The 12509-nt window shown below is 44.4% G+C and overlaps 1 protein-coding gene across 1 annotated transcript; it reads right to left on the reverse strand.

Moving 5' to 3' along the window:
* Positions 1-7422: 7422 nt before the first annotated feature.
* On the reverse strand, positions 7423-12036 carry LOC145423170 (uncharacterized). The gene is made up of 7 exons (XM_080295358.1): positions 11775-12036; positions 11514-11688; positions 11329-11412; positions 11081-11226; positions 10100-10886; positions 9594-9771; positions 7423-9425 (listed from the first exon to the last, which is right to left on the reverse strand). The coding sequence occupies exons 2-5, from the start codon at positions 11592-11594 to the stop codon at positions 10628-10630; spliced, it is 570 nt and encodes a 189-aa protein (XP_080151484.1). The 5' UTR covers positions 11595-11688; positions 11775-12036; the 3' UTR covers positions 7423-9425; positions 9594-9771; positions 10100-10627.
* Between the last annotated feature and the right edge of the window lie 473 nt (positions 12037-12509).

The raw sequence follows: 12509 nt of genomic DNA on the forward strand, positions 1-12509 counted from the left end.
CTTCCAGGTAAGTACCGTATTTTTATTATTGTTGTTTTTAATCCAATTGCATTAATATGCTTTTCTTACAGGTTTTTAAATTTTTTACTATGCTTTTAGTTTTCAATCAACTGGTTTTTAATTGTGCTTTTAATAAAATTTATATTTTTCCAATGAATTTCAGTCTCCGTGTTGTTTTTCATGAATTCCAAATTTTAGGTTTCAAATTAGTTTTTTAGGCCATAAGTAAACATGAAAATGAATAAAATTTAAATAAACCTCCCCCAAAAATAACAAACTAAAATAACAAACTAAAATAACAAACAAAACATTTTTATTAGTGATGCATGGCTTGCGCTAGCTTTCGGCGGTGTTGTGCCTTCTTCAGGCTGTGCTCATGCATCAGTGGCCAAATTCAAATAAAGGAGACTCCTCTCTGCCCCCTCCTTTTATAGGCTTTTGGCTCCTCCCCACTGCATAGCATCCAAAGTGCCGGATATACGTGACTTTCCGTTTTTCCTTTTTTCCACTGCTTTCTTTTGCTTAACACTATCCATTTCCCTTCCTTTCTCCTTTCCTACCCTTGCTTTGCCTTCTGTTTCCTTTTACTCCTAATTCCTGCTTCCTTTCCTTTGGTTTACATACCCTCCTTTCCTAATTTCCTACATGGCCGTCATTTGTGTTTATTTCTTTGTGTCTTGGCCTTAATTTTACTTGGGGTTCTGTTCATTGAGGTTAAGGTTAGGGCTGCACCATGGATGGGGCTAGGATTAGGGCCAGGATTGTGGCTGGTTAGGGTTAGGATAGGATCCTGGGGTGGGGATAGTTTAATTAGGGCCGAATTGGCATAGGGGTTAAATTTTGGGTCCAGATTTGGGGTCAGAGGTAATTGAGGGTGGGGGGCAACCAAACAGGGCCCGTAAGCGGCTTTGGCAGTAGGCCTTGGTCAATCTGGTGAACCAGCGGGTACACAGCAGGCACTGGCTGGTAAGGGTTAGGGAAAATGAAGCTCCCCCCTGCACGAGGAGGGCGGGAGCAGTGCACGGGCCATACTTTACTGTCCCTTCCCAAGACCCACTACGTCTGCCACTCCGTCTTCCGTGTCCGTTACTCTCCGGTTCCGAATCAGGTAAGTACCTTCCTTATTTAGGCTTCCAGGTAAGTACCGTATTTTTATTATTGTTGTTTTTAATCCAATTGCATTAATATGCTTTTCTTACAGGTTTTTAAATTTTTTACTATGCTTTTAGTTTTCAATCAACTGGTTTTTAATTGTGCTTTTAATAAAATTTATATTTTTCCAATGAATTTCAGTCTCCGTGTTGTTTTTCATGAATTCCAAATTTTAGGTTTCAAATTAGTTTTTTAGGCCATAAGTAAACATGAAAATGAATAAAATTTAAATAAACCTCCCCCAAAAATAACAAACTAAAATAACAAACTAAAATAACAAACAAAACATTTTTATTAGTGATGCATGGCTTGCGCTAGCTTTCGGCGGTGTTGTGCCTTCTTCAGGCTGTGCTCATGCATCAGTGGCCAAATTCAAATAAAGGAGACTCCTCTCTGCCCCCTCCTTTTATAGGCTTTTGGCTCCTCCCCACTGCATAGCATCCAAAGTGCCGGATATACGTGACTTTCCGTTTTTCCTTTTTTCCACTGCTTTCTTTTGCTTAACACTATCCATTTCCCTTCCTTTCTCCTTTCCTACCCTTGCTTTGCCTTCTGTTTCCTTTTACTCCTAATTCCTGCTTCCTTTCCTTTGGTTTACATACCCTCCTTTCCTAATTTCCTACATGGCCGTCATTTGTGTTTATTTCTTTGTGTCTTGGCCTTAATTTTACTTGGGGTTCTGTTCATTGAGGTTAAGGTTAGGGCTGCACCATGGATGGGGCTAGGATTAGGGCCAGGATTGTGGCTGGTTAGGGTTAGGATAGGATCCTGGGGTGGGGATAGTTTAATTAGGGCCGAATTGGCATAGGGGTTAAATTTTGGGTCCAGATTTGGGGTCAGAGGTAATTGAGGGTGGGGGGCAACCAAACAGGGCCCGTAAGCGGCTTTGGCAGTAGGCCTTGGTCAATCTGGTGAACCAGCGGGTACACAGCAGGCACTGGCTGGTAAGGGTTAGGGAAAATGAAGCTCCCCCCTGCACGAGGAGGGCGGGAGCAGTGCACGGGCCATACTTTACTGTCCCTTCCCAAGACCCACTACGTCTGCCACTCCGTCTTCCGTGTCCGTTACTCTCCGGTTCCGAATCAGGTAAGTACCTTCCTTATTTAGGCTTCCAGGTAAGTACCGTATTTTTATTATTGTTGTTTTTAATCCAATTGCATTAATATGCTTTTCTTACAGGTTTTTAAATTTTTTACTATGCTTTTAGTTTTCAATCAACTGGTTTTTAATTGTGCTTTTAATAAAATTTATATTTTTCCAATGAATTTCAGTCTCCGTGTTGTTTTTCATGAATTCCAAATTTTAGGTTTCAAATTAGTTTTTTAGGCCATAAGTAAACATGAAAATGAATAAAATTTAAATAAACCTCCCCCAAAAATAACAAACTAAAATAACAAACTAAAATAACAAACAAAACATTTTTATTAGTGATGCATGGCTTGCGCTAGCTTTCGGCGGTGTTGTGCCTTCTTCAGGCTGTGCTCATGCATCAGTGGCCAAATTCAAATAAAGGAGACTCCTCTCTGCCCCCTCCTTTTATAGGCTTTTGGCTCCTCCCCACTGCATAGCATCCAAAGTGCCGGATATACGTGACTTTCCGTTTTTCCTTTTTTCCACTGCTTTCTTTTGCTTAACACTATCCATTTCCCTTCCTTTCTCCTTTCCTACCCTTGCTTTGCCTTCTGTTTCCTTTTACTCCTAATTCCTGCTTCCTTTCCTTTGGTTTACATACCCTCCTTTCCTAATTTCCTACATGGCCGTCATTTGTGTTTATTTCTTTGTGTCTTGGCCTTAATTTTACTTGGGGTTCTGTTCATTGAGGTTAAGGTTAGGGCTGCACCATGGGTTAGGGTTAGGGGTTAGGGTTAGGGGTTAGGGTTAGGGGTTAGGGGGTTAGGGTTAGGGTTAGGGGGTTAGGGTTAGGGGTTAGGGTTAGGGGTTAGGGTTAGGGTTAGGGTTAGGTTAAGGGGATTTAGCCAGAGCTTGACGGAATAAAATGGAATAACTGGGAAAGTAAGTGTCGTAGAGGGTTAGGGATGAGGTAAAGCAGGTCCCCCTAAAGGGTCCTGGGTGCACTGTCCATCAATGGGGGCCGGGAGATGGAGACCCTGCCCGGGTGGGTTAGGGTTAGGGTAGGGTTAGGGTTAGGGTTAGGGTTAGGGTTAGGGTTAGGGTTAGGGTTAGGGTTAGGGTTAGGGTTAGGGTTAGGGGTTAGGGTTAGGGGGTTAGGTTATGGGGAAAAAGCCAGGAGAGGATGGGACAAAAGTGGAATAACTGAAAAAGTAAGAGGTGTAGAGGGCTGATGTTGGTGTCTAGGTGGGGGTTTTGGTGGGTGCCGGACGCTGTGGCGAAGAAGCCACGCCGATGGCTTCTTCGGTTCTGGAGATATGGCGAATCGGACCAAAAAGGATGGGACAAAAGGGTCCCAGTCGGAGAAAGGAAGGTGCAGAGGGCCTGGGTCCACCACCACTGTACTCAGCAGGCCCTGCCGGGTCGTTAGACACGCAGCATGGCAGGGATCGGTGACATAACATGTAGCAGTTTCCCTTCACAGAAGCGTCTGCAGCAGGTGGGTGGAGGAGGAGGCAGCAGAACCAGGCCTTTGGAGCACTGTGTCATCTCCTGGTCCTGATGCTTTGAATCTCCCTCTCTGTCTGTCTGTCTGTCTGTCTGTCACACACACACACACACACACACACAGAAGCTGGTCAAGTGCTGTGCAACTGGGATTGCACCTGTCGTCCACAGGAGGGCGCCTAGCTGGGAAGTCCAGTACATTCCATATTAAAGTTGTTGCAAGTGCATTTTTTGTGTAAAAGACACACACACACACACACACACACACACACACACACACTGTAAGGTCTGAAGTGCAAAATTTGAATTACATTCCTTTGTATCTCTCCCTCTCTCTCTCTCTCTCTCTCTCTCTCTGTCAACACACACACACACACACACACACACACACTGTAAGGTCTGAAGTGCAAAATTTGAATTACATTCCTTTGTATCTCTCCCTCTCTCTCTCTCTCTCTCTCTCTCTGTCTCTCTCTCTCTCTCTCTCTCTCTCTCTCTGTCAACACACACACACACACACACTCACACACACCAAAGCACACAGACAGAAGCTGGTCACAACTGCTGTGCAACTGGGATTGAACCAGGGGGGCTCCCTCTGCTGGCTCAATGCGGTACAAAGTGTCAGAAGCTGTTAGATATCTGCTTTTGACAATCAATTGCACCTGTCGTCCACAGGAGGGCGCCTAGCTGGGAAGTCCAGTACATTCCATATTAAAGTTGTTGCAAGTGCATTTTTTGTGTAAAAGACAGACACACAAACACACACACACACACACACAGTAAGGTCTGAAGTGCAAAATTTGAATTACATTCCTTTGTATCTCTCCCTCTCTCTCTCTCTCTCTCTCTCTGTCTCTCTCTCTCTCTCTCTGTCAACACACACACACACACACACACACACACACACACACACACACACACACACACACACACACACACACACACACACACACACACTCACACTCAGCGGCTCAGAGATGAGGGAAAAACAACAGAAATCAGGGTAGATTTTAATGTCAGGAGATGCCCTGTGATGCTGGGGCCATTGTGTAAGATTGGAATGTGTACCAGTGGCTGGTGGGTGGTCCTTGAAGGTCCCGGGAGGAGGCGGCGAGGAGGCAGCGGGTGGCTGGGCTTGAGCTGTGGATCAGGGACGTCATTAATTCTGCCTGGTGCTGCGTGTGCCCTGTGCAGCTTGGATGTCTGCCGCTGACGCTCTGTGGTTCCTGTTCTGCTGATCTCCTGGTCCACACACGGCTTCAGGGTGCACTGTACAAGGGAAGAAGAAATGCATCATTGGTTACCAAAATAAAACAGTGTCTTTCTGCCTGTGTCATTCTGTTTGGTTTCTTTGAGCGTTTGTTTCTTAAATACACAGCAAGTGTCACTCTCTCTCTCTCTCTCTCTGTCACACACACACACACACACACACACACCAAAGCGCGCGCGCACACACACACACGCACACACACACGCTCAATGGAGTATAAAATAAAGACCGGGGCAGTTCTCTCACTGGAGTCTCTTAGAGTGGAGGCTGCCCTTGCTAGCAAGAAGTTCTGTGTGTTTCTCTTCTCTGAGTCTTTACTGAAGAAGTGTTTTATAACATTTTCCTTAACAACTGACATGTGTTTTTTGTGTAAAAGACAGACACACACACACACACACACACACACACACACACACACACACTCAGTAAGGTCTGAAGTGCAAAATTTGAATTACATTCCTTTGTATCTCTCCCTCTCTCTCTGTCTCTGTCTCTGTCAACACACACACACACACACACACACACACACACACACAGTGAGGTCTGCAGTGCAACTGGGATTTAACAAGAGGGGCTCCCTCTGCTGCAATTGCATCTGTGGTCCACCGGAGGGCGACCAGCCGGGACGTCCTGTGCTTTGCATATTAAAGTTTTTGCAAGCGCATTGACATGTGTTTTTTGTGTAAAAGAGAGAGAGACACATACACACACAGAGAAGCTGGTCAGCTGCTTTGCAACTGGGATTGAATCAGAGGTGCTCCCTCTTCTGGCTTTTTCTTATGCACACTATTAAAAAAAGTTGGGCGCACCCAAATCAGCGTTCAAAGATTGATGGCTCCCTGTCAGAGCACTGGCTATGAATTTCAGATCGATCAGGCCTTAACTTGACAAAAAAGTTATCAATCGTTCTTTTCATCTTTTCTCATTGCCCACGGTCAGTTATATCCACTTCTGTCGGTCCTAGGATATTCACAAGGCCTGTGTATCATCACTGATTTCTATAATCCACTTGATTCCGATTCACAAGGTCCAGATTCGATTTGGTGCAATTTTTACTCAGAAAGTGAGAGATCTTATAATTCTGATCATTTATCAGTACTGACACTAAACTTTATCAGAGATGTGACCATCACAGCACATGCCGTTGTGTCAAAGTAACTGAGAATAAAATAAAATAAAAAACATAAAGGAGATTTTCCTGGCATGGATTTTATAGCAGATAACCTTAAAAATATTCTGCAATTATACCTAATTTGAAAAAGTTTACATTTCTTCAGTATTAAACAGCAGAAATTAAGCTTTCTTATCCGACGTCATTTAAGTACAAAGGAAAGAAAAGACAGCGGCCGCCAGCGCTGTAAACAACGGTAGACTGATGGGTAATAAGCGAATGAGTAATGCAGAAAACACATGTTTGAGATGGGAAACTTTTCTTGAAGTTTCTCTCACAGTTCACGCACAGCTCGCTGTGCGTGAACTGTGGGTTTTATCGTGTTGGAAGCAAAACAGCAAAAGTAAGAAGGAATTAAGGATGATATTAGCCCCCACGCCGACTAAGCTAATTCTGATGCGTCGGTCCGCTCTGTTTACGTCTTCGTGTGGAATGCGTTTCCTGCTCTCATTTGCTGGTTGTTGTTGAAATAGTTTTGTGAGCTTTAACCTGAGATTCTGGCGTTTCTGGTAAAACACATTTATATTCATTCAATTCAGGATTTAATGAATCGATATCGCTTCATTCAAGCTACTCACCTGTCTATATCCACCTCCACTTCCAGCTGGACCACGGACATTTACTGATTGGTTTAGACCACGAAGGGGAATCACGTGTGTCTGTTGTTGATCACATGGACGTCTGTGGCAAATTTTACAAACACTTCTCATAATGAACGAACTCAGGAGGTTCAACGTTCCAGCGGTGAGCTGCTCTGTGCCACTTCCTTGAATATTAGCTGGGGAAATCAGCCAGATCAGCAGCAGGTGGACACAATCACACAGGTGCGTGGGCCAAGAGCGAGAGCCCGTAAGGATCTCCACCCAGGCAGAGAGGAGGAGGAGAGACAAAGAAAACAAAAACGAACAACAAGAACAACAAAACCTGTAGCCAGCGTGAGCGAACCAGAGAGACACGGGGACCGTGACACATTTTCCCCACCAAGTTGAAGTCACTGATTTTGCTGTTCCAGACTTTTGGACTGAAAGTGAACAGCGGGTCCTGACTCCGCGTCCGTGGTAGAGGTTGACTGTCATGTTGTGTAAAGGTGGCATCCTCCTGCCCTCGTAGGAGTTTTTTGAGCTGTGGATCTAAACAGCTTTTTTTATTATTATTTTTATTTTTGCTTTGCCAGACTTCTACAACCTCAACTGAAAACTGTACGCTCCATGGTAATCCGCTGTTACTGGGAAAATATAAGTCAATGCAGTACTGTGTAAATACAGGGAGTTTATTGAAACACAAAGAACTTCAACAAAGCATAGCATGTTAAACCATGCAATCTGAATGGGAAAAAAAGCCCCCCCCCCCCCCCCCCCAAAAAAAAGTGGCATTTAACATGATGATATTCTATTGCCTTCTGGGGGAGGAGGTGGTGCGCTCTTTCGTTTTTTCGCCTCTTTGGTGCCGCTCTCCTTCTTCTGTTTATTGTCCTCCTGTAGCTGTAACAAAGAGGGACGAAATAACAAAAAAGAGAAACATATTTGTCAAGTAATTTTACCCCCCCCCCCCCCAAAGTGGCATTTAACATTTAACATGATGATATTCTACTGCCTTCTGGGGGAGGGAAGGAACAGCGGTTTTTCTTTTGAGTTTATATTCAAGTTTTCTCCTTCTTGCCCCCTCTGGTGTACAATTTCTTCCTTTTTCCTGTTTAAAAAGAGTTCATATATTTTGTCATTTGACTGTAAGCAGTGCAAGGAGGAGATGCTCGCTTTTTGCATGACAGTCTGCCACTTCAGCCTTCCCTTTCTTTATAAGGCTGGAAAATACTTCAGACCCCTCCTCAGGCAGTAAGGGGCCTGAGGTGGGGTCTGAACTGTGGGTACCGGTATGAGGAGAGAAGGGGCACAGGACTGGATGGTGGGTTAAGGTTAGGATTTGGTTGGGGGAGGGAATTGCTAAAAGTCCTCATCTCGTCTTCAAATCCCTTCTTTCCTGTATTAATGAGAATCCTGCGACAGTCTGTTCAGACCCCTCCCTGACTGAGGAGGGGTCTGAACCGGGTCGGGTAGAAGCTGGAGTGGAAAATGGGTTAGGGTAGAAAGGGAAGGGTGACAGACAGTCACACAAAAAGCAAGCATCTCCTCCTTGCACTGAAGTGGCTGCAATCAGCTGGAGGTCCAGGCTCCAGTGGATGAGGGTACAGGTACTCAACAGGTACAGGGGGCAGCCACGGCATGTTGGTCATGAACTGTTGAGATGGAGATGAATGGCTGCTGGGGTAAAAACCAAACAACCCAACTATGGAAGGCTCCTCACATACCCTCGAGGATACTGGGCAAACCCCACTCAATGAGGGCACCTCAAGAGCCGAAAGAAACATCCAAAATTATTGTTTTATATTATATTATATTATTTTATATTATATTGTTTTATAAAAAAGCAAGAAAAATCTTTTCATTTCAGACTGTTGAGGCACACTTGGTTGAGTGGAGCTTCAGTGGCACTGTAAACTATCTGAAAACACATTCACTTCAGTAATTATAATCTTTTAAATGGAAGTAGATCAAACAAGCAACAAGAAAAACTACTCTCGTTCAGTGTAACAAAAAGCACTGTAACAGCTTCATATAGCAGAAGCTTCTCCTGACCACTGGAGCATAGCTGATTCTATAATGAACAGAATAAACAATTATTGAAAGAAGAAGAACTTATTTCTGTCCAAAGGACCTACTGAGCATTGGAACTTAAGAAAGGTGAATCACTCCTCCCACTTTTCCAAGGCTTATGGGGATGGCTCATTTACACACTGGTTCCACTGTTCTAACATACACATTGCTGCTCTACTAGTCGAGTGAATGTTGTCCTTCTGTGCCGAATATCACAGTAGGAAGTGCAGGAATCTGTTCATCTAAACCTGTAATAAAGTTGTTAAGATCCAACATTGTGGCTTGTTCTTTACAGATAAGGGCCTTAGAAAGATTGCTGACTGCTCTGCCTTTAGTCCCATTTTCAGCTCCATCACTGGTATTCAGTCCAAAGTTATAAAACCAGATTTTCCACAGGGTGCTTTCTCCAACTGGGCCTCACCGGGTGGCAACATTTCGCTCATGGAAATCTGTCGATCTGTACCCCTCTGCTTTATAGGACGGAGGAGTCTGTGCACATAGGAGTCACCGATGATCACAGATATTTTCTTCACATGAAGATTCCAGTCCTGCAGTTTCCTCTGTGTGTTGGGGTCTCTCGTTGGAGTGCAGACCTGTCGTTCTGGTGAGGATGGAAGACAATAAGAGGAGGAGTCCTCTGTTATTCTTGTTTGGAGGCAGGTCTGCACACAAGGTTTCAATCTGTGTAGGTTTGTGAGTGTAACTCAAAGCTGTATTGTTTCAGTGAGGGGTTGACACGGTTATTCAGCTGTGTCGTTTCCCTGCTCACCTGTGGCTGTTGTTCTGGTTTACTGGGTGTGTCACTGCTGGTGTGGTAGCTGGATTCCAGTCTGCTAGCTCGGCTATAACCACCGCCTGGTTCTGGTCCAACGACTCGGGCTGGAGACGGCGGCCCAGGTTCCGTTTCTCCCAGGATGCTGCCATCTCAAAGGGGCCTCTCTAGAAAACTGAAAACAAATTTTAAACTCATACTCTATGCTTTGGTTATAATAGTCATGAAGGATAAAAATTGATCTCTGAGCTGAGTTTTTAGCATCTCCTCAATTAGAGTCTGTGTCCTTCTATTGAGATAGCTGGTTTAATCAAAGTTACTAAGTTTGTGGTTATTTTTATTCAGAGATTGATGATAACGGTCTTCTGAAACATTTTTCTGATGATCAACCGCTTTAATAAGTCTGTAAATTTTGCAAACTTTAATAAAAAAAGTGTGGATCATCCGATTGTACTCTATTCCTCCGAGGTTCAGCTCTTTCATTCAGGGTGGATTTTACATACCGTTTGTCTCTGGCCACTCCTCGTTAAAATCTCCGATCTCCACCAGTCTGTACAAGGTAACAGATCATGTTGTTTTTTCATGTTAGGCTTCTTCTGGGTTAGGCCTTCCTGTTGCTCATGGTGGAAGATGGGTGCCTTTGTTGACCTAGGAGGGATAGCTGGAGACAGGTATTCTGAAATTGCCTTCTTTATTTTTTTTAACGTAATTTGAGATGGGCTACGTAAAAGGTATTTGCACATACCAAGGCAACTCTTTGGATTCCCCGTCCATAAACATCCGACAGTTCTGAAACATGGTTTTTTCCACACAGAGGATGGGAGAGGAGGAGGGGTGAGGAGGGGAGAGATGGATGGGGAGGGTTCTGTGGGTTCATAAAATGGAGGTGGTCTGGTCTGATGGATTCCTCAAGCAAACGTGTCCGGTGGCAGTTTTATTTTCACCTAAATAACATTTGGGTGGGAGGAATCGGATCCAACGCATGGCTTCTTTTTAAACAATTATTCCCCGTTGTTGTAGCCGTTAACTTTTTAAGTGTCATGAGGGACTGGTTGTCTTGTATACTGGGCTGCGGAGCAACCCAGGCCTGCAAGATGGCATTGACAGTGGGCTTGTTGGTGTGCCATTTCTCCTTGTCCAAAGCCATCTGCACACGTGCAGGCTGAGGTGGGTAAAAGTATTTTCATTCTGAAATACATACAAAACAAACAAAGCAATGCAACAGAAGAGGCTTCTACTGAGCTTGATGCTGACTCAGCCATAGCATCCCCAGGTTCAGTGCTCAGGTATCTGTGGTTTTTAATGCATGCAAATTAATTAGAGCCAAGAGAGATGAAAAAACCAAAATACAAGGGGCGAACATCTCTGACATACAGCAACATATGTGGCTGACTGTTATGAGTCCAGGGTTAGGGTTTCTCTGTCAGATCAAAGAAACAAATCTTTCTTAATATGCTATTGATCCAGTTAGGTCAAGCACTCACCTCGCTTTCAGGCGTTTTACATCTAATGATGGGTTGGACAGTGGGACCCCACATTCTCCTAGGAAGAACTTGCCCCTGTCATCGCTGCCAGCAATTTGATTTTGCAAGGACACTGGACGGATGTTCCTAAAATAGCAGTCCAACAACTGCAGAGAAAAAAAGGAATCAATGTTAAATATCTCATAAAATCAATTCACAAGGTGCCTATAGAGCAAGAAGAGAGTCGCTGCTGAGAATGAATGACTTACTTGTTCTTCCTGGCTGGTTATCTTCAAGTTACCACTCAGCTCAACACCATCAGCTACTGCTTTCCGCGCCATCCAGTCCTCTACCTGTGTATGTAAAAAAAAGGTGTTGGAGCTTAAAGAAATACAGACTTACATCAGCTGTCATTTCACTTATCGTGCACTTTGGTTGTTGGTGGCGCACTTACACAAAGTTCTTGAACAGCATTTCCTGTCAGTCCATGTTGTAAAATCAGGATGGCCTCGCAGTACTGTCTGAAGGTAGTCATTGCATATGTGGGGATGCAATCACCGCCTGAAAGTCTTGCGTGGAAATATTCAATATCCTTCTTGGCCACGGCAAGAATTTCCTTCTTATCAGACCTATTGCAAATGTGACAGAGGTAAGACATTATTGAAAGTTTGTATGTGTCATCCAATATGTGGAAGTGGCAATAAGGTCATCATACCTCGCTGTTGGCACAACTGTCGAAAACGCTTGGGGACTGTTCGTGATGATAAATCCACGTGTTTGAAGGCGAGTGCAGAGTTTAATGCAAGATTCTTCATCCTTGCAGTACTCCTGGAGCTCTGAGAAGTTCCAGACTCTACCTTCATTAGAAAACAGCTTCTGTGAAGCAATGGCTCTGGAAGCTTCTTCCTCACATTCCTGTGGTGTGCAGTCTTTCAGGCACACTCTGCTCAGGTCGACACACACGACTTCAGGAGGCACTGTACAAGGGGAGAAAAGAGTAGTCTGTTGCCACAAACAGTACAATCGCCTTCTGCGTCTGTCATTCTCTTTCGTTTGTTTGAGCGTTTGTTTCTTAAATACACAGCAAGTGTCACTCTCTCTCTCTCTCTCTCTCTCTGTCACAAACACAGACAGAAGCAGGCACGTGGGGGGGGGGGGGGGGGGGGGGGCTAGACGGGCTTGAGCACCCGCCCCTTTCCTGATGGGTGCCCAAAGTGGCCTTTTGTTGAGGCAACTTTTAAAAAAAATTATTTTTTTTTGTGTGTGTGTGCGTGTGTGCGGAGTCCTGTCTGTGCCCCTCAACAATAATATTTAACTAGTAATCTGGCTTGCATCAGTCAGATGATCACATTTAACCAATGATCGCCCTTGACGGCAGAACGCGCTGGTTACAAGCCGGGAACGAGCTCACAAATAGCACGCGCATTTTTAGCGGTCCGGAGCTGTAGGA

This window comes from Astatotilapia calliptera, chromosome 20 (assembly GCF_964374335.1).
Source record: "Astatotilapia calliptera chromosome 20, fAstCal68.1, whole genome shotgun sequence".
Taxonomy (NCBI): Eukaryota; Metazoa; Chordata; class Actinopteri; order Cichliformes; family Cichlidae; genus Astatotilapia; species Astatotilapia calliptera.